General features: G+C 40.9%; 1 protein-coding gene across 1 annotated transcript; it reads left to right on the plus strand.

Annotated features, from left to right (window-relative positions):
• Positions 1-5,230: 5,230 nt before the first annotated feature.
• ARL6IP5 (ARF like GTPase 6 interacting protein 5) lies at positions 5,231-21,075 on the plus strand. The gene is made up of 3 exons (XM_019711738.2): positions 5,231-5,519; positions 17,203-17,420; positions 19,503-21,075. Exons 1-3 carry the CDS (start codon positions 5,344-5,346, stop codon positions 19,673-19,675), a joined length of 567 nt encoding a protein of 188 aa, XP_019567297.1. The 5' UTR covers positions 5,231-5,343; the 3' UTR covers positions 19,676-21,075.
• Positions 21,076-21,618: the final 543 nt, after the last annotated feature.

A 21,618-nucleotide genomic window follows, 5' to 3' on the forward strand; every position in this document is an offset into this window, starting at 1 on the left:
GGGAGGTGCAGGGCGGGGCGGGGCGGGGCCAGCGGCGCAGGGCGGAGTCTGCAGAGCCGGGCTGCCTTTGCTGATGCTTCAGCGTGCTTTAAAACCTTTCGCTGTAATATAATCTTAATTAACTACGCTCAATTAGAGAAATCTTATCCAGTGTATATTGTTAGGCTGCGTGAAAATCTATATGTAATACATTATGTTTATTCAATTTATATGTTAATAATTATGTAAAATGGTATGTTCTATGAAAAAACTCCTGGAAGAGCCACCCTAATATGCCAGCGCTTCCCTCTGAGGCAAAGCATCAGGGGAATTTTTCACTTTCTGCTTCTGAGGACGGTTCCAACATATTTGCATAACGGCACTCATTTTAAGAGTAAAATTTTTCTAGATCAGTTTATAGGGGTGGGATAAAGATCTTTTCTTTCTTTGTTAATACGAATATTGACATTAAGTGTCACATTATTCTGTCAGGTAAGAAACTCAGTGGAAATGAAACTAAATTGAAAGAACTTTTTTTGTGAGAAAAAGGTTTGTATTTAGGTAGAAGAAAAATACAAGGAAAAGAAAAGCACAAAAATTAAATAATTTAGAACATGATCTCATTGCCTAAAGATAAATGGCAATAAAATTTTAGAGTAGGTATTTTCCTCCAGAATCAAAAATTGATAAGTGTGTGTGTGTGTGTGTGTGTGTGTATGACCGAATACAGAAAAATAATCAGATGTAGATATACATACATATGTATATCCTTCTTTGGAGTGGGACAAGAATGAGATTTAGAATCCAGAAAGAACTTAAATTTTAACTCCACTTATTACCTATGAGACCTTGAGCACTTCTGTCTTCATTTGCAAACTGATAGTATTCACCTTGTAAGACTGTTTGAGAATTAAATGAAATCCACAGTGGTTTGCAAACTACTACAGTCCCTGATCAGTTACATCAGCATCATTTGGGAATTTGTTACAAATGCAAATTAGGCCTCACCACCGACCTTCTGCAAAGCCCTGTTTCTGTGCAAAATAAAGTTTGAGAACTAATGAAATGCAGTACTATATAAATCCTGATGGGTACTCAGTAAATAGCTGTCGTTAATAAATTATGATATTTAATCTCCTCTTTGTCCTTTTATTAGCCTCGTTGAGCCAAAAGTCAGTGCCAAGGAGTGAGGGGATAGAGTACACAGCCCATAGCAGGAGACACCAGCCTCTATCCAGGTCACATGTCTCAATATCAACCCAGAAACCTCCTTTTCTTGCCCAGACTCCTCTGCAGATGGAAACCATTGAGGTTAAACCCTTGCCCCAGCAATGCTATAATACTTTCAGGAGACCTTTTGGTTAGTGGCAGGGAGCATCATAGTTCCCTCAGATGGTAAAAGTTAATAGGCACCTTAGAGATCACCTTGTCTAACCCCCACACCCACATCCTATTTCACAGAGGAGGAAGCTGACGCCCCTGGACAGGATGCCGCTTGCCCATGAAGAGGTCTGCAAAGGCTTCTGGTCCTGCATCTTGGTGTCTTGGAATTAATACACTGACTCACTGCGGTGGTATTTTGATAGATGATACCAGGCACTCCCTCTGGCTCAGACTGACTGATTAGAAATAGCCACCTGCACTTGCCAGTAATGAAAGTAACAGAGACATGCAAGAGAAACCTGCATCAGATTTATTTCATTTCAAATGGAATACAACATAAGCTATTAGTCTATCTACTCTGGTTTACATACAGACAGATAAATATTCAGAGTGGTCCTATCCAGAAGCACACGTCTAGGTATAAGAGCACCAGGAAAGCCTCTATAGTGAATCTGACCCCCTAAATGAATAGTGACAAAGAGCTGCTATTAATAGCATTTCAAACAGTGCTTGAACAAAGTAAGGATCCCATATGCATCCATTTTTGTTTAAAATGATTTTATGTCTGAAGGGAAGCAGAGTTTGCCATCCCAAAATATGCCTCTTTGGGATAGTGATTATTTTAAACTGGTTATTTGTAAGAAGTGATAAGATAGGAAAACCTTTTGACCTTCCTCAAAAGAATATAGATAGAGGATCTGCTCCAGGAAGGGAGCTATCATCATAGATAACTATAATCTGTTTTTTACTTTTTTATTTTATTTATTTATTTATTTGTTTGTTTGTTTGTTTGTTTATTTTAACTGGGGAACAGTAGTGTGTCTTTCCCAGGACTCATCAGCTCCATCCAAGTCAAGTTGTTGTCCTTTCAATCTTAGTTGTGGAGGGCGCAGCTCAGCTCCAGGTACAGTCACCGTTGTTAGTTGCAGGGAGCCCAGCCCACCATCCCTTGGTGGGAACCAGCAACCTTGTGGTTGAGAGCACGCATTCCAACCAACTGAGCCATCTGGCCACCCAGGAGCTCGGCAGCAAATCATTGACTTCATTCTAGTTGTGGAGGGTGCAGCTTGCTGGCCCATGTGGGAATCGAACCGGCAGCCCTGTTGCCCAGAGCTCACTCTGTAACCACCTGAGCCACCCATCCGCCCCAGATAACTATAGTTTAATATGAACCAGTGTGTGATAGACAGAGAAGAACCTAGCAAGGCCCATTTGATCAGTCTTCTCTGTGTACCTTTGTTAACGATGGCCCAGCAAACATTTGTTTACTAAACATTTGCTTTTCCATCTCCATGTGAATTGCCTTCTTCCCTTTTCAAATCCCAAACCACTAACCCCTCTTTCTCCTTAACTCAATATGGCATATATGCCTCCATTGCGGGCCCATATTCTTATAGAACCCCTGTATGTACATACATAATTAAATTTGCTTGTTTACTCCTGTTTATGTCTCATGTCAATTTGATTATTAGACCAGCCAGAAGCACCAAGAGAATGAGAAGGAGGAGGAATTTTCTCCTCCCCCATATGACAAAGGTAGAAATGTACAGTGAAGAAAAAATCCCATAATCCAACCAGAGAGGGAAGCATAGTTAATATTTTGAGAATTAGGGAAAAGAGGATCATGCTCTATACTACTATATCTGGTTTTGTTTTTGTTTTTTCATTTCTTTCTTTATTTTTAAACTTCTATGGAGGTTTAAACAAAAATTAAAAATACACTGAACAAATGTTTATTGGATGTCCATTGCCTGTGATCAATGAGTAATCATATTATTAGTAACACACACTTGACAGCTTATGGTCATGCAGTACTGAGTAATTGGAAGGTAAAAGTTCATGATCACAGTTCCTAATGTTCACTGATCTCACCAACAAGAAGGGGCCCTGCTGGGGCTTCTACACTGGTCTTGACCAAGATCATTTACTCAGCTTGCCCACAGTGCAGCTTCATGAAACTTGCAAAGCTCAGGGAATTCTGCCACACCCTCTGACTTCCTGTAACTGAGCACCAAGGCCTGGCACCTCTCTAGATAGCATTCCTCTCACAGTTTTTATTTAAGTTAGTGTTTCCACTTCACTGCAAGATCCTTGAAGTCAGGGCAAGGCTAAATTATTCTCAACCTTTTTTTTTTTTTTTTTAAATCTCTCACAATACTTTCACAGAGCCTTGAAAGGACTCAAAATACCTGTTGCCATAATACTGAAAATTTTCAACCTTTCCCCCCTATCAAGTCTACACAGATATACCCACAACAATAAAAATTGCAACAGGATAGAGAAAAGTCAGTGGATGTTCATTATGAAAGTGTAGAAAACAAATCAGGTTAAAGCACTATTAATACTATGTTATCAGATGAATCATGGGCTGTACTAGTATTAATGACATTGACAGTAATATCTAACTGTGAGCAATTACTGTATAGTAAGCATTCCCCATCCACTCTTCAACTATATGGCTGATGATCTTATTATATCCACTTTACACAGGAAGAAACTGAGGCTGGAGTAGATTAACTAATTTCTTCAAAGTCACCATCAAGAAATAGAGGAGCTAGAACTCTAATTTTGTTCTCCCTGACAGTAAATCTTCTCATTTTTCCAGAATCAAGAAAACGTGAGAACTCAGGAATATTTTCATATTTTAAACTTTATTCACACCAATGACAAGAGTATTTTCTTAGAGTCACTTTAAGTTCTTTAACTGCTTTCTGAATCATCACAGAAAATTAAATCATGTCTTCTAGACTTCACGTTAGGCATATTTTATTGCTTTTCTTTCTCTTTTTTTGAAAATTGGTGATCCGAGCAGAGTGAATTTAGTTTCTTAGAAACAGCGCCACTTGCAGGTTTTACAGACTGTTATCTTAGATACCAGTATCTTAGAATTTACCTACCACACTATGTAATTAACTAAAATATTTTTTCTCATGCATTTGAGATAAAAGGAGGTTTCTGTATCAACCAGCCCCTTAACTGAAAAAAATAAGTCCCTTTGGAAGCCTTTAAAAGGGAATTTACAATTAAATTGTTTGGGATACAAAGCTATCATATTATCTTTGAAAGTACTGTGCTCCCTTAGTGAAAGTTGTCCCCAAATATTGGGATAAAACTAAGAAAGCGCTTTTGGAGTGGAATCCATGTTTCTTCCCAGAAAATACTGGGGACAGAACAAGTAGTTCACTGCAGACCATTGTTTGCTTTGAAATGTAAAGCCCAGAATAGGGCTGAAGTGACCAGAGTGACACTTTATCAGAATGGCACAATAGTTCAATAATTTTGCCCATAGAGAATATCGTTCCAATTTTAGTATATGTGCTGCCCAAGCGAGCACATGCCCATAGAGAATAGAGGAGAACGAAGAAGAGAAGTAAACCCTTTCATTCTACACATTCTTCGTTCTGATTTTCCCAATCTGATTTCACTCCTAGTGATTCAGGGTGAAATAGAGAAAACACGAGAATCACATTCAGATGTGTAGAGGTTAGTGACGACTTAGTTTTCCAAACCAGCTCATCCTCCAGTAACACTATAGTTGCCTTCCATTCCATTTCACTTAGATTGGCATCTGAACAGCTGCAAAAGTTTTCCACAAGGTCCAGAACATATCACTAGGGTAAACACTCAAAGGTGGTATTTTAAAGGCAGCTGTTTGTATTTGGCCTGCCAGAGACTGCCATTTCGCATCAGGCAGGGGATTTCCGCTGGTTTCTTTCTGTCATTTCATCTCTCTTTTGCATTCTGCCTCTTGCTCTGTGGCGGGGCCCCAGTTTTCCGGTAACCAACCACTTAGAGCCAATCAAGAAATAAAGAAGAGAAAAAACGCCCTCCCGCTTCCAATTTCCTTTGCTCCGCTGCCTGCCAACCGCAAAGCCGACCGAGCACAGCCGCTATCACCTCTAACCCTGCTCAGCTGATCGGTTACCGCCGCCGCCGACGCCAGATTCCAGAGGCGAAGAACCAGAAGCGGAGAGACCAGACATGGATGTGAATATCGCTCCGCTCCGAGCCTGGGACGATTTCTTCCCGGGCTCTGACCGCTTCTCCCGGCCGGACTTCAGGGACATTTCTAAATGGAACAACCGCGTGGTGAGCAACCTGCTCTATTATCAGACCAACTACCTGGTGGTGGCTGCCATGATGATTTCTGTTGTGGGGTAAGTGGGGTGCCCCTCCCGGGCACTGATCGGGGGACCGGGGTACAAATCCCTGCCAGCAGACGCGCTCTCCATGCCCAGCGCCTGCCCTGCAGCTGCGAGCGGCCGGGCCGCCGGAAACTAGTCGCAGGGCGAGGCCGCAGCCATCTGGCGGCCGGTTTCCCCTTCCGCGCCTGGGGCGGAGACGTGAGGGGTGCCTAGCAGTAAAGAAACGCTGCCAACCTCCGGCAAGAAAAACGACCTTTTTTTCCTCTGCTCCGATTAGGCTCCTGCTCGAGGAAATATTGGTAGCGCCCCAGTCTTTTAATATAAGGAGAAGAAAGTGGTGTAACCTTATCCCGGGGCTGGCGGGGGCGGACGCCGCCCTGGGAGGCTCGGGCTGCGGGTGTGGGTCGGGGCTCTGCCTTCCAGCGCTAGTCGTGAGGGAGGGGCGTTCGAGAGGCGACGCGCGAGAGTCGCTAGGCGTGGTCCCTTTTCTCTGTCTTTACTTCCTAGCCTTTTTAATACCTGGTCTTACCGCTAAAAGTGTCCTAGGTTATATGCAATTTCACACAGGCACACAGGCCTGCTCTGCAAGAAACCACCTTTTCTTGTACTTCACCCTTTAAGAGGTGTCTCTCTCACTTTGACAGGATACCGGAGTGATATTCTAGATCTTACTTATACTGTGCGTCTTTAAAGAAAAAGCCACCTTCAGACTTTGTCATTAAAGAAGTGTCTGACATTTCTAGTGCAGAGTAAACAGGGAAAGAGCAAGCTGACCTGGGAGAAAGGAGAAATCCAGACTTGGAGGGTGTAGGGAAGGGCTCAGGCAGGCGTGCTGCCTTGGTGGAGTCCGTTGTTCACTGGGAAGGCCAGGGGCCAGCTCCTGGACTAAATTTAGCTCCCTCATTGTGATTTCTTAGCCCACAGACTCTGGCAGTTTGGGGGTGTTGGCCCCTCCTGTTCCCCTTTTCAAATGGAAAGATGTTGTTTGGCAGTGAAATTTTTGAAAGTGAAAGTGAAAATAGCCATGTTTATATTTTATTATTTTTAAAAATTTACAAAAGATACAGGCCAGTAGTAAATTGCTTTGAAAACTGTGTACAGAATAGAGATTTCCTTTGTACCTCCGTAAAAATATAATGTATGACCTTCGACTGTCTTCTTTGTGTCTGCAGTCTGTATTTTTTCCGCAAATTGCCCTTTTCTTTCTTTATAATCTAACAATAATAAAGGCTAACATTTTTTGAGTGTTCTGTGTGTCAGATACTCTTGTATTTACCTATATTCCCTCATACAACCCCATGAGGTGAATTATTATTGTTATCATTACAGTATTATTATTAAACCTGAGGCTTAGAGAGCTTAAATGATTTGCTCAAAGTCACAGATTCAGACTTGTACTCTTAACTACTATGCCATCTTCTCTGTGAGTCATGAGGTTTAGAATTATAGTCTCTTAAAGCTAGAAGAAACAAAGTATCTTCAGGGTCAGGGAGTTTAGTTGATTCTGGAACATTTCTCAGTCTACAGGGAACTTTCGTCTTTTGATGATGCTAGCAGATGGGTGGGTTGGGGCAGAGCTGGCAGCTGTGTATCTGGATCCTCCACTGGTATTTATTTGACAGTTTCTCATGATACCTTGGTAGAGTGTGCATGAAAATGTGGACTGGCTGTATACTGGGGTAAGCACTATGTTCAAAGGGTGTTCTTTTATGGTTCTGTCCCCTGCTGGTGAGGAGAGGCCTACTGCCTGGTTGGAGGGCTCTAGGCTCAGTTTGGAATGCAACTCTGTGGAAAATCCGCTTCAGTGAGGATAGGGAACCTGCTGTTCCAGATTGCAGGAAGGGAGAGGGAAGACCAAGAGCACATCATCTAGTTCCAAAAACACTGGAAAGGGCAGCGCATACCGAGATGAAAATTAAGAGGGATTAGGGTATCCATAGATCTGTGTATGGGGCCTGACCAGGCAGGTGCTGGTAAAGCATGGTTTACCAGGCGCACGATTGCAGCTCCGTAAGTCCTCTATGACCCTTAGATTAACTCTGAGTAAGTCTCTTAGTTAATAGCCCTGTTGAAGACAGTTGCCCTATCTTCTGACTCTTCAGTTAATGTAATGTAATGGTTAAGAGTTCAGGCACCAGAGCCAGATTAAGTAAATTTTGAATCCCAACTGCCAGTCACTAGCCATGTGACCTTGAGATTGGAACCACCCTGAGCCTCAGCTTCCTTATTTGTGAAATGAGACTAATTGTAGTACCTGCCTGATCGGGCTTCTGTGAAGATTCTGAGTTAATATAGGCAAGTCTCTTAGAACAGTGTCTGGCTCCTAGATTTTTCTCTATAAATGTAATTTATTGTTTTTAACATTATTGGTGTTATCATGAGATTATTGAGAACTATAGATAGCATTTTTATTTAATATGTTCCAGGACTATGGCTACCAGCATCTGATATAAAGAAATGGTTACATTGTTTTTTTATGCCACAAGATGTAAAACCAAGTTTCTAGTTGGCAGAGGAAGAATTCAGGAGAGCCCAGGGATGCTCTGGATGGGAATGTATTAAAACATTGGCATATGAAATTAATTGCAGCCTGTTTTTGTTAAAACCTAGTGGAAATGTTTTTGAGATCAAGCAGTGTGGACGCCAATTCTACAATATTACGCTTATTTGTGATGCCTCATTTGTTTACTCTGCATAGTGTAGGAAGCTTTTACCGACTTCTCAGGGATTGTGTCACGAGATCCAGTGGAGAATAAGACAGCTGTGATTCCCGCCTTTTTTGCAGTCAGTCTAGAGGGGCAGCGACACAACACTGAACACATAAGAATTCTCAGACAAGTATGGCAAGTATATGGGAATATACACCTACATAAACATATATCATTTTCAGTCTGACTCATTGGATCTCCCCTGTACCTCATGATTCCAAATTCCAAAACACTCAGGTGTTGAGAAGGCAAGAGTCATGTAGTATGTAGACAGGGGAAAGGGTTATTAAATTTTACTTATTCTCATTCTTCTACTCAGCCGAAGAAATATTTACTGAGCACCTACTTTGTGCCAGAAACTGCGAAAGCCCTGAGGATACAGGCAGAAGTACAAGTTCAGCAAGCCTCCCCAAAGCCTCCCAGAATTAATCCCTTCCTGCTTTCCCATTCCCCTTTATTTGTGGGGCATGTGACATGCTGGCATATGTCTTCCTCTGGTGGATTATGTGTTTCTTCTGAGTACAGAACTTTAAGAGGTCTCTTAACACTCAATATAATTTTAATCTCAAAATTGGTCATCTAATAAGAATAGTCATCCATTAAATCATCTTCTGACACTTTATGTAACCTCATTCTTCTTGACTTCTCCTCACACACTTTTTAAAAAATTATCCCTGCCACTGTCAACCTGAGGTTGGTAGTTTCTGTCCCCTTTTCCTACATAAGGATTTACAGTCCTTTCGGGTAAGTGTGCAAAATAAGTGAGCATGTTTTAGGTTCCTGGCCCCTTTCTTAGAGAGCCAAAGCTCTCGGTCAACTGATTAGGGGCAGAGAGCTCTGTGTAGGAAATGCAGTTTTAAAAGATGAACTTGACCTATCCACTTAATACCAATTGAGCGGCACTGTTGGAAATTTCTTATTATTATCCTTTGGGACAAATGAATTCTACCTTTTATCACTCAGCTTCAGAATATTTACCTATAATATCCTCCCCTTTCTCTTGCAATGAGCTTGGCTTCTTGTTTTAAGGAACACTTTCATGCCTGTGATTTTAAACAAAATCTGCGGGCTGCTTCTCCCGTCTACAGGCACTTATCATAAGTATGTAAGATTTCCTGGCCCTCCCTCCGTGGAACATGTGCTTACGGAGATATCTGGAAGGCAGAAAGCCCATCTAAAGTGGGAAACTGAAGCTTTGGTTCCTACTTCTAATCCTACTGCTAATCCGCTTCGGATCCCATCAGTGCAGCTTCTCCTTGTCTCAGAGGAACAAAAGGAAATGCAGAAATTTGGTGTTACTGGGCAATAAATAGACAGGAAAGTGCCATCTAGGAAGGGAATTTATGTATCACCAGGCTTATTAGCATATGTCCAACTCCTGTCTTCTCTCCACAGCTCAGTAAGAACTTGCCATGTGACAATTTAATTTACTCTACTATAAGCATTCAGAAAGAACAGTTTGTAAACAAATATCTTTCCACTTCAGTTCTAAAGCATTTGTTGGGAGAGTAAACATGTGTTTCTAATTGTTGAAGGAAATGAGTGTACATGAGAGTTCGTTATACCATTCTCTCTGCATTTGTATATGTTAGAAATTTGCCATAATAAAAAGCATTTGTTGCAGTCTAATCAGAGCCATGTACACTGACTGTTATTTGAAGCTCTATCGCTGTGGGGAATATGAGATACATGACTTCTAACCCAATCCAACCTGTTGTTTGTTAAAAATAAAACAAGCAATTAGCTTGATACATCCAAAAGAAAACATGGAGGTTCATAAGGTGTTTTACTATGAAAACTTTTACCATGGCAATGGCTGCCAAGAGAGTGGATCGTTCGGATGCGAGTGTCTAGTTTGTGCCAATTACATAGGCTGCAATGAATTTCAGTACACAGCAAATATGTCGTAAATACCATGGGACTTCCCAATTCATTTGGGTAGGAAAATATCAAGGTTAGGTTTCTGTGACAAGTGAGACAGGCTCCCGTCCCCCCATAACTGCTGTGAGACAGATCCCATTTACTCAAAACTGGTTTGCATATTTACATTTATACTTCACAGTCAGAAATAGTTCTTACCAGGACAAAAGCCAGTTTGGGGAACCCGAAATAACCAGAAGACTGTTGGGGTTCTCTGAGGTATCAAAGAACAAGAGGAGTATGAATCTCCCTCTGTCCCACCCACTCTCCCTCCTGGCCCCCAGCCTGCTCTAGTGAGGAAACTTACAAATCCCATAATAATGATCTCTTACATTTGCATAGGAGTTTAGATGATTTTTTCCTACTTTTGCTTTTCTATTTGTTTCTTTCAACACAGCTCTCTGAAGGCACAGACAGACTATTTCTTTAGGACTATTTGGTGTACAATGAGAATAATAGTGATCTGCCCAATATAAATCTCACGTCACTTAGAAACCATAGAAAGTTGCTGGGCTTATTTAAATAACATAAAAATATGTTAGATTCTTACTTAGCTTTTTTCCTTCCTTTCAACAAACATTTTTTGAATACTTGCACTGTGCAAGCTGCTGGGGAGAAAATATGATCCCTGCCCTCATGGAGCTTAATCTCTAGTGGGAGACAAAGGTATTCATCCAGCACTCATTCAGATAAACGTAAAACTGCCCCAGGGGTAAGTGCTGTGACGCAGAGGCATGTGGTGCTATGACCTGATCAGAAAGACTGAGCAAAGGCTGAGTGAGCTGTCATTTGAGGGAGGTAGAAGTGGATCAGGGAAAGAGAACAGCCTGTGCACAGGCCTGCGATGGCCAGAGGCAGGCTGAGTCCTAGAGATTGTTATAATAGAAGGCCCAGTGGATGGAATGCAGAATCAGAAGGAGGTGGTGTGAGAAAGCCTGCAGGCAGAGGGCTGCTACACTTAGGGCTCCCTCATACTAATTATTCAAAGCACCCTAACTCACTCCTAGCACTGCAGCCTGAGCCAAACTGCTGGCTTGGTGAATAAAGCATGGCTAGCACTTCAGGCCCCACTTGCCCCTCAGCGTTCTTGGCCTTGGTACAAACAACACAACGGTAAGCAGTGAATTTGGCTACAGAGGCAGGCAGGGGCCAGACCCTACAGGGCCTGGGAGGATGTGTGAGGCCTTCTGTTTTTATCCTAAGAGCAGCGGGAAGCAAGAAATGGATGGGTGGCTTCCTTTGTGCAGTCATCCCTCTGGCTATTGAAAGACCGCAGAAAAACATCACCAATTTAGAAAGGTCTCCTGTGAGTAAATGAGTAAATTGTTCCCCACTTTCTTGGTGAGTCAGGCTTCCTCAGGAACCAACTGGGAAAATAGCTTTTTGAGTTAGAAAACTAGAACTCAGTATAAAAGCTGCTTCTACCATTTAGGAAATATTTCACTGCCTCTCTGGTGCTTGCTGGCATTGCAACATCAAAGGAGTTACCAGACGTGTGCTTGAGTTGATCTCGATTTTGGTAAACTTGCCAACTCTGCAGCGGGTGGCCTTGGGACAAATTTATTAACTTGTCTATTCCTTAGCTTGCTTTTTTGTAGAATGAGGTAGGTTTTCATGGTTAATCCCCCACCTTGTCCTAAAATTCTGTAATCACAGAATTTTCTGTAACCAAATTGTGTAAGAAATTCTGTAACCAAAATGTTTCTTCCCTTCAGCTGCCTGTGCTGGAACCATCACTATAGTTAGCTGAATCACGTTGGCAAGTGTAAGGCATGTGTCTACACCCACTAAAAGCCACCTTCTTTCAGAGAGAAACGAGAATACTAAGGGATGTCCCAGAATGATCCTTAGTTGCTTATCTCAACTGAAGAATTGGGTTACTTAGAATGGTTGGGGGTGAGGGAGAAATTCTCATCTGTGTAATGGGACTGAACGGATTCATCTTTAAGAAAATTTTTTTTAATTGAGGAACAGTGTGTTTCTCCAGGGCCCATCAGCTCCAAGTCATTGTTCTTTCAATCTAGTTGTGGACGGCACAGTTCAGCTCCAAGTCCAGTTGCCATTTTCAACCTTATTTGCAAGGGGCGCAGCCCACCATCCCATGTGGGAATTGAACCAGCAACCTTGTTAAGAGCTCAGCCACCCTTCTGGAAGCTCAGCAAGAAGCTCACTGTCTTCAATCTAGTTGTAGAGGGTGCAGCTTACTGGCCATGTGGGAATTGAATCGGCAGTCCTGTTGCTCAGAGCTCACGCTCTAACCAAGTGAGCCATCCAGCCGACTACTACAGGTTTCTGTGGTGGGATTCTAAACCTTTTGACAACCATCAGTGATTCCATTAGCATTTTCAATTATTGCATTTATTTATTTATTTATTTAAGTATTTATTTGGATATTTATATGTGTAGGTATATATTTTTATTTTTGATCTCACAATAGAAAAACATACTTAATGTTTTTCATTTGTGAAACTATTCCCACCAAGGACAGAAAATTACGTTGTCTTGTTCCCTCTCTCTCTTTCCGCTGTTCTCCCTCTCTCCTTTCCTTCTCTCCCTCTCCCTCTCTCTAGTATGTATGTATTTTTTTGCTCCAAGTGCAGGCAGGTGCCATGGCATTGGAGTGGCATGCATTTTACCAGTTCTTAGAATGGACTTGCCCGTAAGCAGAATAAGGAAAGATTCATTTCTGCTCTGAGTAACTTGGTTCACTTTTTCCAGCTTAGAACTTGCTTAGTTTCTAATTATAGATTGTGGCTGGGTGTGTTGTAAACTAAAACCAGTTCTATAGGACTCTTTGCTCTGTTCTTTTCCCTTGAAAATGAGCAATAGGAACAGGTAAAAACCAAATCTGGAATTGTTTGACTTGGGCCTGGATTTTTCATTGTTCTTTGTCCTCGGCTTTATTTAGACATTCAACCCAGATGTCTGCTTTCCTTGACCATCGGAAAATAGAAAAAGCTTGGCATGCATTTTATTACATGATCACTTCATGAATTATTTTAATAGGTATTCCAGAAAGAATCGAGTAGGATACCTTTGACACTTTGCTACCAACCAACCACATCCTACTTACCGTTTATTCAAAGGTGTTTCCTTAAATTTGAACCCTCCACTCTAGTTCTTTGAGTTAATGTTGGTCTTTGCTTTTCTTTACAGCTAAGAAATATTTGGGTGGGTTATAAGTCAACCGTCAAGGTTATATAAAAGAGTTTGTTTCTTTCAGGCACTTTTCCCACTTTCATTTGTTCATTTTTAAATACCCAACTAATATGTGACACAAAAAACCCCCACAAAACATGAAAATAGAAATAAGCAAGTGGGAGTAAACTACCCTTGATTCTACTACCCAGTATAACTATTGTAGTCTTTGGTATAATTTCTCTCAGATTCTTTCTGGTGCTAGGAATGAGATGTACTCATCTGTGAGAGTTTCTGGGTCTCTCCACTTAGTCTCCCCACAAACTGCTAAAGAAGGTTTGTTTTTGTCCTGTCCAATTCTTCCCTTCCCCAGGTCCAAAAGGAAATTTTTCTCTTTCTCAAAGCAATCCTGGGGTTAAATCAGGGGGTAGAGTATAATCCATATAAAACTGTAAAAAGAAAAGAAAAGTACAGGGAGACTAACTAGACCTGGATAATAAAGAACTGGAGAGAAGGAGGACGGACAGAAAAGCACATGTGCTGCATCTTGGGAAGCTTGGGGAGTGGGTCTTACACGTTGGCGCCAGAGCTTCTGGAGAATGGGCAGAGAGCCAAGGTTTGAGTGAGACTAGGAACAGGTTCACTGTGGTGTATGAATTGAAATGGCATTAATGTAATTTGAGAGGTGATGGAAGTAAAGATGGGCCATTGTAGCTGGCCTGTGCCAAGCCTGGGGTGTGGGGCTGGGGAGCCATTGCTTTTATATTTTTCTATTTTTTCTTTATATATGGTCTTTTCATTTCTTATTACAAAACATTACACTAATTGTAAAAATTTCTACTTCTGAGCTGTATAGTATATGTGATAAATCTACCTAATGGAGAGAATGTTTTATAATTGCTTTTACCCACTCAATGTATTATTAATGTCTTCCCATATTAAAGTATACCTCAACTTTCGAAAAAAAATCACTGTATGTACCACCATCTAGTAAACTCTTGGTCATATAGGTTATTTCTAAAAGTTTTTAATCATAAATACTACTCATGTGAATACCGTTGCAACTCAATCTTTGCGTTTTTATTTATTAACTTAGACTATGTTCTGAGGAGGGGATTTATTGCCGTGAAGGGTTTAAGTATGTGCAAGAGTTTGCTTTTTTTGTTGTTGTTGTTTTTAAGATTTTATTGGGGAAGGGGAACAGGACTTTATTGGGGAACAGTGTGTACTTCCAGGCCTTTTTTCCAAGTCAAGTTGTTGTCTTTTCAATCTTAGTTGTGGAGGATGCCGTTCAGCTTCAAGTTGTTGTCCTTTCAGTCATAGTTGTGGAGGGCGCAGCTCAGCTCCAGGTCCAGTTGCCGTTTTCTAGTTGCAGGTGGTGCAGCCCACCATCCCTTGTGGGAGTCGAGGAATCGAACTGGTAACCTTGTGGTTGAGAGGACGTGCTCCAACCAACTGAGCCATTTGGTAGCTCAGCGGCAGTTCAGCTCAAGGTGCCGTGTTCAATCTTAGTGGCCCATGTGGGAATCGAACCTGCAGCCTTACGAGTTAGGAGCATGGAGCTCTAACCACCTCAGCCACCGGGCGGCCCCCTGCAAAAGTTTTGAATGAAATAAGCACTTAATATTGTAGGGTTTAATTTTAAATTATGTACTGCTACTCTTGCCACTGTTTAATGCCATGCATTTTAATAGACATTTTTAACTTTTTCAAAGCAGTTTGACAATATCCTTGATTTCACCCATGAAGGTGTACAATACTTTCACTCCTATTTGAAACTATTCAAAAGTAGCTTTTGTGTTTCAGGAGGCAGAATCAGAGATAATATTTAAAGGTATTTTTAAAAAGAGACTCTTACTATCCTACTTATGAATCCCAACATGAGTACGAGGTCCAACAATTAAGTTTGCGAACTTGTTACTACAATGTTGCTAACCTTTTTTGACACCAGAGGGATTATTCATTATGAATTTGTGCCAACTGGACAAACAGTTAACCAAGTTTACTATTTGGAAGTGCTGAAAAGGTTTCGTGAAATAGTTAGACGACCTGAACTTTTCGCCAACAATTTATGGCTCTTGTATCACAACAACGGCACCAGCTCACACGGCACCGTCTGTGAGGGAGTTTTCAGCCAGTAAACACATAAGTATTGGAACAACCTAACTACTCATCTGATCTGGCCCCCAATGACTTCTTTCTTTACCTGAAGATAAAGGAAATATTGAAAGGGAGACATTTGATGACATTCAGGACATCAAGGCTAATATGACGACAGCTCTGATGGCCATTCCAGAAAAAGAGTTCCAAAATTGCTTTGAAGGGTGGACTAGGCGCTGACGTTGGTGCATAGCTTCCCAAGGGGAGTAGTTGGAAGGTGACCATAGTGATATTCAGCAATGAGGTATGTAGCATTTTTCTTTTTTTTTTTCCCACTTTTTTTTTTTTTAAAAGATTTTATTGGGAAAGGGGAACAGGACTTTATTGGGGAACAGTGTGTACATCCAGGATTTTTTCCAAGTCAAGTTGTCCTTTCAATCGTAGTTGTGGAGGGCACAGTTCAGCTCCAGGTCCAGTTACCGTTGTTAGTTTGTAGCATTTTTCTAGGATGAGTTCGGGAACTTAATTGTCCGACCTCGTATGAGTCTTTCATCTGTTGCATTTCAGAGACAGTAAGCTCTTGGCATCACCTTCAATTAGCCTGTCTTCCCTGTCCCTCATTTGCAAATCAGTCATGTTGATGCTCAGAGTGTGATGAAAACACACTGACCCTCTTTGCCCTTCCCGAGTAAAATGCTCATTAGCCTCTCGTGAGGGTAAAAAGTGAGTAACTCGTTGTACTTGCTGACCTCAAATGTCTTGTGAAGAGTTTTGTATACACAGTGGGTAGGAGTGGAGGTGGGGACTATAATGCCCAGTCATTCTTATTTATGAAATACTTGGTCTAAATTTCTTCTTCATCATGTGTTTCCCCCACTATCAACAGTAGAGTAACCTTTGGCTCATGTACCAGTGAATCTGGAAGCTCAATGCTTGGAAACCTCAGTTGGCAAACCATCTCCTAACAATACTCTGGGCCCTTTTAAAGAATTATAATGGACTCTGTATGCCAGGAGTCGTAAACTCAAATGTCTCTGAGGCTACACCAGTTATGTAAGAGAGAGATGCAGGCCAGCTATGAGAAAAACAACGATTAATGGCAGCTCACTGGGGGCCTCTGGGTCAGAACGCAGATAGTGATGGGGACTGGGGCATTTGTTCTCTCTGAATGAGAAGGTGTCCCAGCCAGTTGCTGACATGTGAGATAGTAGGCCTACTGTTAGATTTCTTGTTTCCAGGAAAAATGAGAAATCCAAAGTTTAACAGATTTTTTAAAAACACATTGGAATTCAAGTAAAAGTTTTTTTTTAAAACACTGTACATTTCAAACATAAATTTGACTGTAGACTGGATCTGCCCCAAGGAGATCATTGTGTGACCTCCTCTCTACATTCATCTATCATGGCAGTTTCTATGAGGGTTTAAACACCCTTTAGAGCTCAGGAAATACCATCTAATGTGTACTACAGCCCAGGATGAATGGCAGCTAAACACAGCCCCTCCAAGCAAGTGTGTGTCTTACATTTTCAAAGTCTTCAGATTGTGGGCCTTCAATGAGATGGACTGACAAGTTTGGTAGGAGTCCAACTGTCTAGGAGTAAATCTTAGCTCCATCATTTTCTCACCGCTGCACCTAAATTTCTTCATTTGAGAAATGAATGAGTAGTATCTACCACATCAGATTTTGAAGATTAAATGAGGCAGTTTAGATACGATGCTCAGTAAGTACTCAACACTCATTTTTACTCCTCTCCACTTCCTCTTCTTCCCCTTCCTGCTGCTACTACCATTGACCTAGTCGCCGTCTTTTTTTTCTCTCCATATTTCAGGTTCCTGAGCCCCTTCAACATGATCCTCGGAGGCGTCGTGGTGGTGCTGGTGTTCACGGGGTTTGTGTGGGCAGCCCACAATAAGGACGTGCTCCGCCGGCTGAAGAAGCAGTACCCCACGGCCTTCGTCATGGTGGTCCTGCTGGCCAGCTACTCCCTCATCTCTCTGTTTGGAGGGCTCATGGTCTTTGTGTTCGGCATCACTTTTCCTTTGTTGCGTAAGTGAACCTGAGTTGACTTTTCTGACATCATAAAAAATGTAGGAGCGAATTACATAACCAGCTTCTTATGTGTGTTGGCATGTCTGCAAAATTATTGGAATTTTCTGAGCTAGCAGATCAAGGCCTAGGAGTCCGTTAATTCCACAACTATGTAGTGGGCACCCACTCGGTGCCACACACTCTTCTGGGGACACCACAGTAAACAGAAGAAAGGCAAATCCCAGTTCCCACGGCAGGAGAAGGGCACAGCCTGCACTGAACTCCAGATTTGTCTGCTGTTACTGTCTGCTCTCAGGCTTGAAGTGGCTGACACAGAAATGAGTGTGTCTCATTTGGAAGTGGACTACTTACTCTCTACTTAGTTGGAAGGTCATCATGAGTGTCTAACGTTTTATAAGCCTATAGAGATAATTGACCCAGAATACAGACCAAGTCCTCTCATTCTGGTGAAGAGAACTAGATGCTTTCTAAGTTTTATGTATGTTGTCTACAGCGATCCCAAACACATGAAGCTTGAGATAGGGAACAGATAAAATTCCAGTCTCATCAGCAGAAATCTGATTAAAATTCAAATGTATTAAGTGACAGAAACATTTCTTTAGCTTTCAATAGCCTTTTTCATGTGTGCATTATTCCATTAAATGAAACCAATTGCTTGTTTGGGGTTGTGAGATTAAGCCCAGAATACTTACGGCTGAGTCCCACCCCATATTAGATAAAATATTTGAATCAGCAAATTCAGACTTTTTGAATTATTCTTCAAGTGTTCCTTATGTGCTAGAGACTTGGTATTTCAGTTATTGTACTTGTACACACAACTCGTTAACTTCAGTGCCTTTCCACTTCAGAGCCTGAGCTAGGCCGGTGGGATGAAATGTATCGTGGGTAGAAAGTCAAGTGTCTTGATTTCTATTCCTAGACCTGCCGGAAACCAGCCGTGGAATTTGGACCAGGTATCCTATATGAGCTGTAGTTCACTCATCTCTAGAAGAAGGAAATTAGACAAGATCAATGATTCCCAGACTTTGATGATTGTGAGAATCATTCAGGATGCTTTTTAAAAATACAAATTTCCCAGCCATGTTTCTTGGACCTCTTAATTCTGTGGGTCAACAGTGCTGCCCAAACACCCTGTATTTTTAGAAATCTCTTACGTTTCTAATGGCCAGTCTAGGTGGGGAGCCTCCACATAGAATGCACATTAGTGTTTCTCAAAATGAGGGTCCCAGGTCACCTGTATCAGAATCATCTGGAGTGAGTATTGAAATTTCACATTCTGGAGCCCTACCGCAGCCTTAACAGTCTGAATTTGGGGGTGGGGGTGGAGACTGGGAATTTGTCTGTTTAACAGGCTTCCAGATGACTTGTATATACACGGAGGTTTGAAAAGCCCTGGTATAGATCACTCGAGGTGCCTGTTTAAAACACAGATTACCAAGCCCAAGAAAGCTCTGGCCTAGACAAGGACCAGGGAATCTGTTTCTTAACAAGCAAACTTGGATAATTCTCAATGATGAAGCAAAATTGGGGAACACGAGGGTACATAAACTCTATGAAACCTTTCGTTTTTACCTACAAATCTATATCCAGCACTTCAGAAAACTGCCTCTTAGGTGGATTTCACCTCCTAGGTGGATGCACTTCAGTACATGCTTCCTGTACAGATAATCTCTGAATTGAGCCTGGGTTCCTTTCTGAAAACTGTGTGTAAGGTTGATTTGTATGCAGGTTGGACTCATGTTGATTCGCTTTGAATATCAGGGCATTTAGGTAGCAGCTGAAAGATAGCGATATCAGTGTGGGATAGAAAGAGTACGGTTGCCATATAGGGTCCTTCCTGCTGAATACAATCCTTTTCTCCACGCAGAAAGAAAACTGGATGTATGACTTGATGAAGAGCATTATATAAAACGTATGTGAAGTCCAAAGATCCATTTGAGGATTTTGACCGATGAGGGAACCACATTGGACTATAGCTAACTGAGGCAGTTTACTGAAAGTGTGGACCGAGAGTGTGTAATGTTATGTGGAGAAAGATAACTGTTGCTTTGGTGCTAACCATTCTTCACTTCTCTGTAGTGATGTTTATCCACGCGTCGTTGAGACTTCGGAACCTCAAGAACAAACTGGAGAATAAAATGGAGGGAATTGGTTTGAAGAGGACGCCAATGGGCATCGTCCTGGATGCCCTTGAACAACAGGAAGAAAACATCGGCAAACTCACTGACTACATCAGTAAAGTGAAGGAATAAATATAGTGAACCTGGTGATGGAGCTGCAGGAGAAAGTGAACTGCAGTTTGCCTTGTCCAGACCTACTTTCTGTTTGTACTTTTGAAATTGGAGGTGCACGTACCAGACAGCAATCTCTGGCAGCATGCATGTGTAGGCCAAACTGTTAACATATCTGATGTTACAGAAGAAAGCCTCAGAAACCTAAAGAAACTACCCTCCTAGTATGTCTGAAGTTTCAACTGCGTTTATGAAAACTGATGGGCACACATATCTTTAGGGGAATAAAGATAATAAAAGAATTGTGAATTGTACAGCAGCAATACTGTTGTCTTATAGGAAAAAAAGTAATTGTAAAGTGTCAAGGCAATGTGAATAAATGAAAAAGACTGTTAAAGTAGATGATGTCACACATTAGCCTGTTTAATCCTCCTCCAAAACTATTCCCCAGGATTATAGTATGTGGGCTATAAGTTAGTTTAGTTTTTATTATTCTTTTAAAAATCAAAGATGATCTCTGTCACTTTGCCTCCTGTTTGACATGCAGTGGAAACTGGATAAACCAGTTGTTTATATTTTGTTTACAAATACAAAGATAGCTGTTTAGGACAATATTTTGTCAAATTTTTGTAAATTTTTGAAATGCTAGTAATGTGTTTTCACTAGCAGGTATTTGTTGCAAAATGAATGTCATCTTCCTTAAGGAGGTTGCAGTAATGTAACCTGTTCTTTACAGTCTTGTTTAAACAAACAAACAAAATAAAAGAAGTTCTGTTTATATTGCAAATCTTTTTGGGGTTATAATGACAAAATGGTGTCCAAGATAATGTTTCCTATATTTTTTCATTGTTTAGTTTTTAACTGGAATATTTAGAAAGAAGAAAATGAATGTGCATTTTATTAATTCTTTAGGGGCATAAGAGGACAATAGCTGATCTTTTGAAATCTGAAAAGCATCCTTAGATGACCAAGCAAAAAGACTTTTAAAAATGGGAATGAATATGGGAGTGATCACTGGCTTCTGCATCAATATTTTAGATAGCAACTGTTACAACCATGTTTTTATAGACATTAGAGTTAAGATAGTTACTTTCTTCCTTTCATTTCCCATGTATTTAGAAATAGATTATTCAAAATGTTTTGCTTGCCAATTGAGTGGTTTCATAGATGAATAGAAAACATTTAGGTTTCCTTACATTGAATTATGAAGACAATTGGAGCAGTACTTCTTGAAGGGACTCTGTCACATGTTCTGAAATAAGAAGTAACAGCACATGCTGCTCCTGATTTTTATTGCATTTTAATTTCTCAGCCAATCGGCAGCCTTCATCTCTAGCACAGCGATATCATGATGACTTCGTAGACATGGTCTAGGAATTGTACCTTTACCCGAATATGAAGAATAAAATTTATCAAAGTTTTTTTTGTGAGACTTCTTTTAATGCACGTTTGTGTTAAATATCTGAGAAACTCACTGACAACTCTATAAACAATGAGGATATACTATACAGCAAATGCTCAGCTTGTGTTTCAAATACTGTTTAATAAAACGTTAAAACTTTATTAATTTGCAGCCAGAATAAAATTAAATTCCAGTGGGATTTTTTTTTAACCTGACATGGGTTTATACACATTTTAGCCCCGTCCATTTTATACATGGTGATTTCTGCTGACTAAACACGATAAACTTGGAGAAAGTGACAACTTGAATTTAAAAAATATATCCATTATAATTACTAACAGTCAGTGGTCAATTCTGGAAGGATAACAATAGAAAAATGTAGCGTGTAAATACTATACATTATCACATTGTTTTCTATTTTTATAACATTTTATATAACTCATAAAACAGTGCTTATATAAAAATTCACACAAAGTTGCTAGAGCGTGTGCAATTTCCAAGAATGTCCTGGGTTTTTGTTACATTCAGTTTTCTAAGGATGCACTCATGCCATTGATAAAAT

This window comes from Rhinolophus sinicus, linkage group LG10 (assembly GCF_036562045.2).
Source record: "Rhinolophus sinicus isolate RSC01 linkage group LG10, ASM3656204v1, whole genome shotgun sequence".
NCBI classification, from domain to species: domain Eukaryota; kingdom Metazoa; phylum Chordata; class Mammalia; order Chiroptera; family Rhinolophidae; genus Rhinolophus; species Rhinolophus sinicus.

Excerpts from the sequence above, each read along its gene's own strand:
- ARL6IP5 (XM_019711738.2), top strand. The coding sequence starts at position 5,344 with ATGGATGTGAATATCGCTCCGCTCCGAGCCTGGGACGATTTCTTCCCG. Across the intron at positions 5,520-17,202 it reads ATGATGATTTCTGTTGTGGG|GTTCCTGAGCCCCTTCAACA; the intron begins GTAAGTGGGGTG and ends TCCATATTTCAG. Across the intron at positions 17,421-19,502 it reads CATCACTTTTCCTTTGTTGC|TGATGTTTATCCACGCGTCG; the intron begins GTAAGTGAACCT and ends ACTTCTCTGTAG.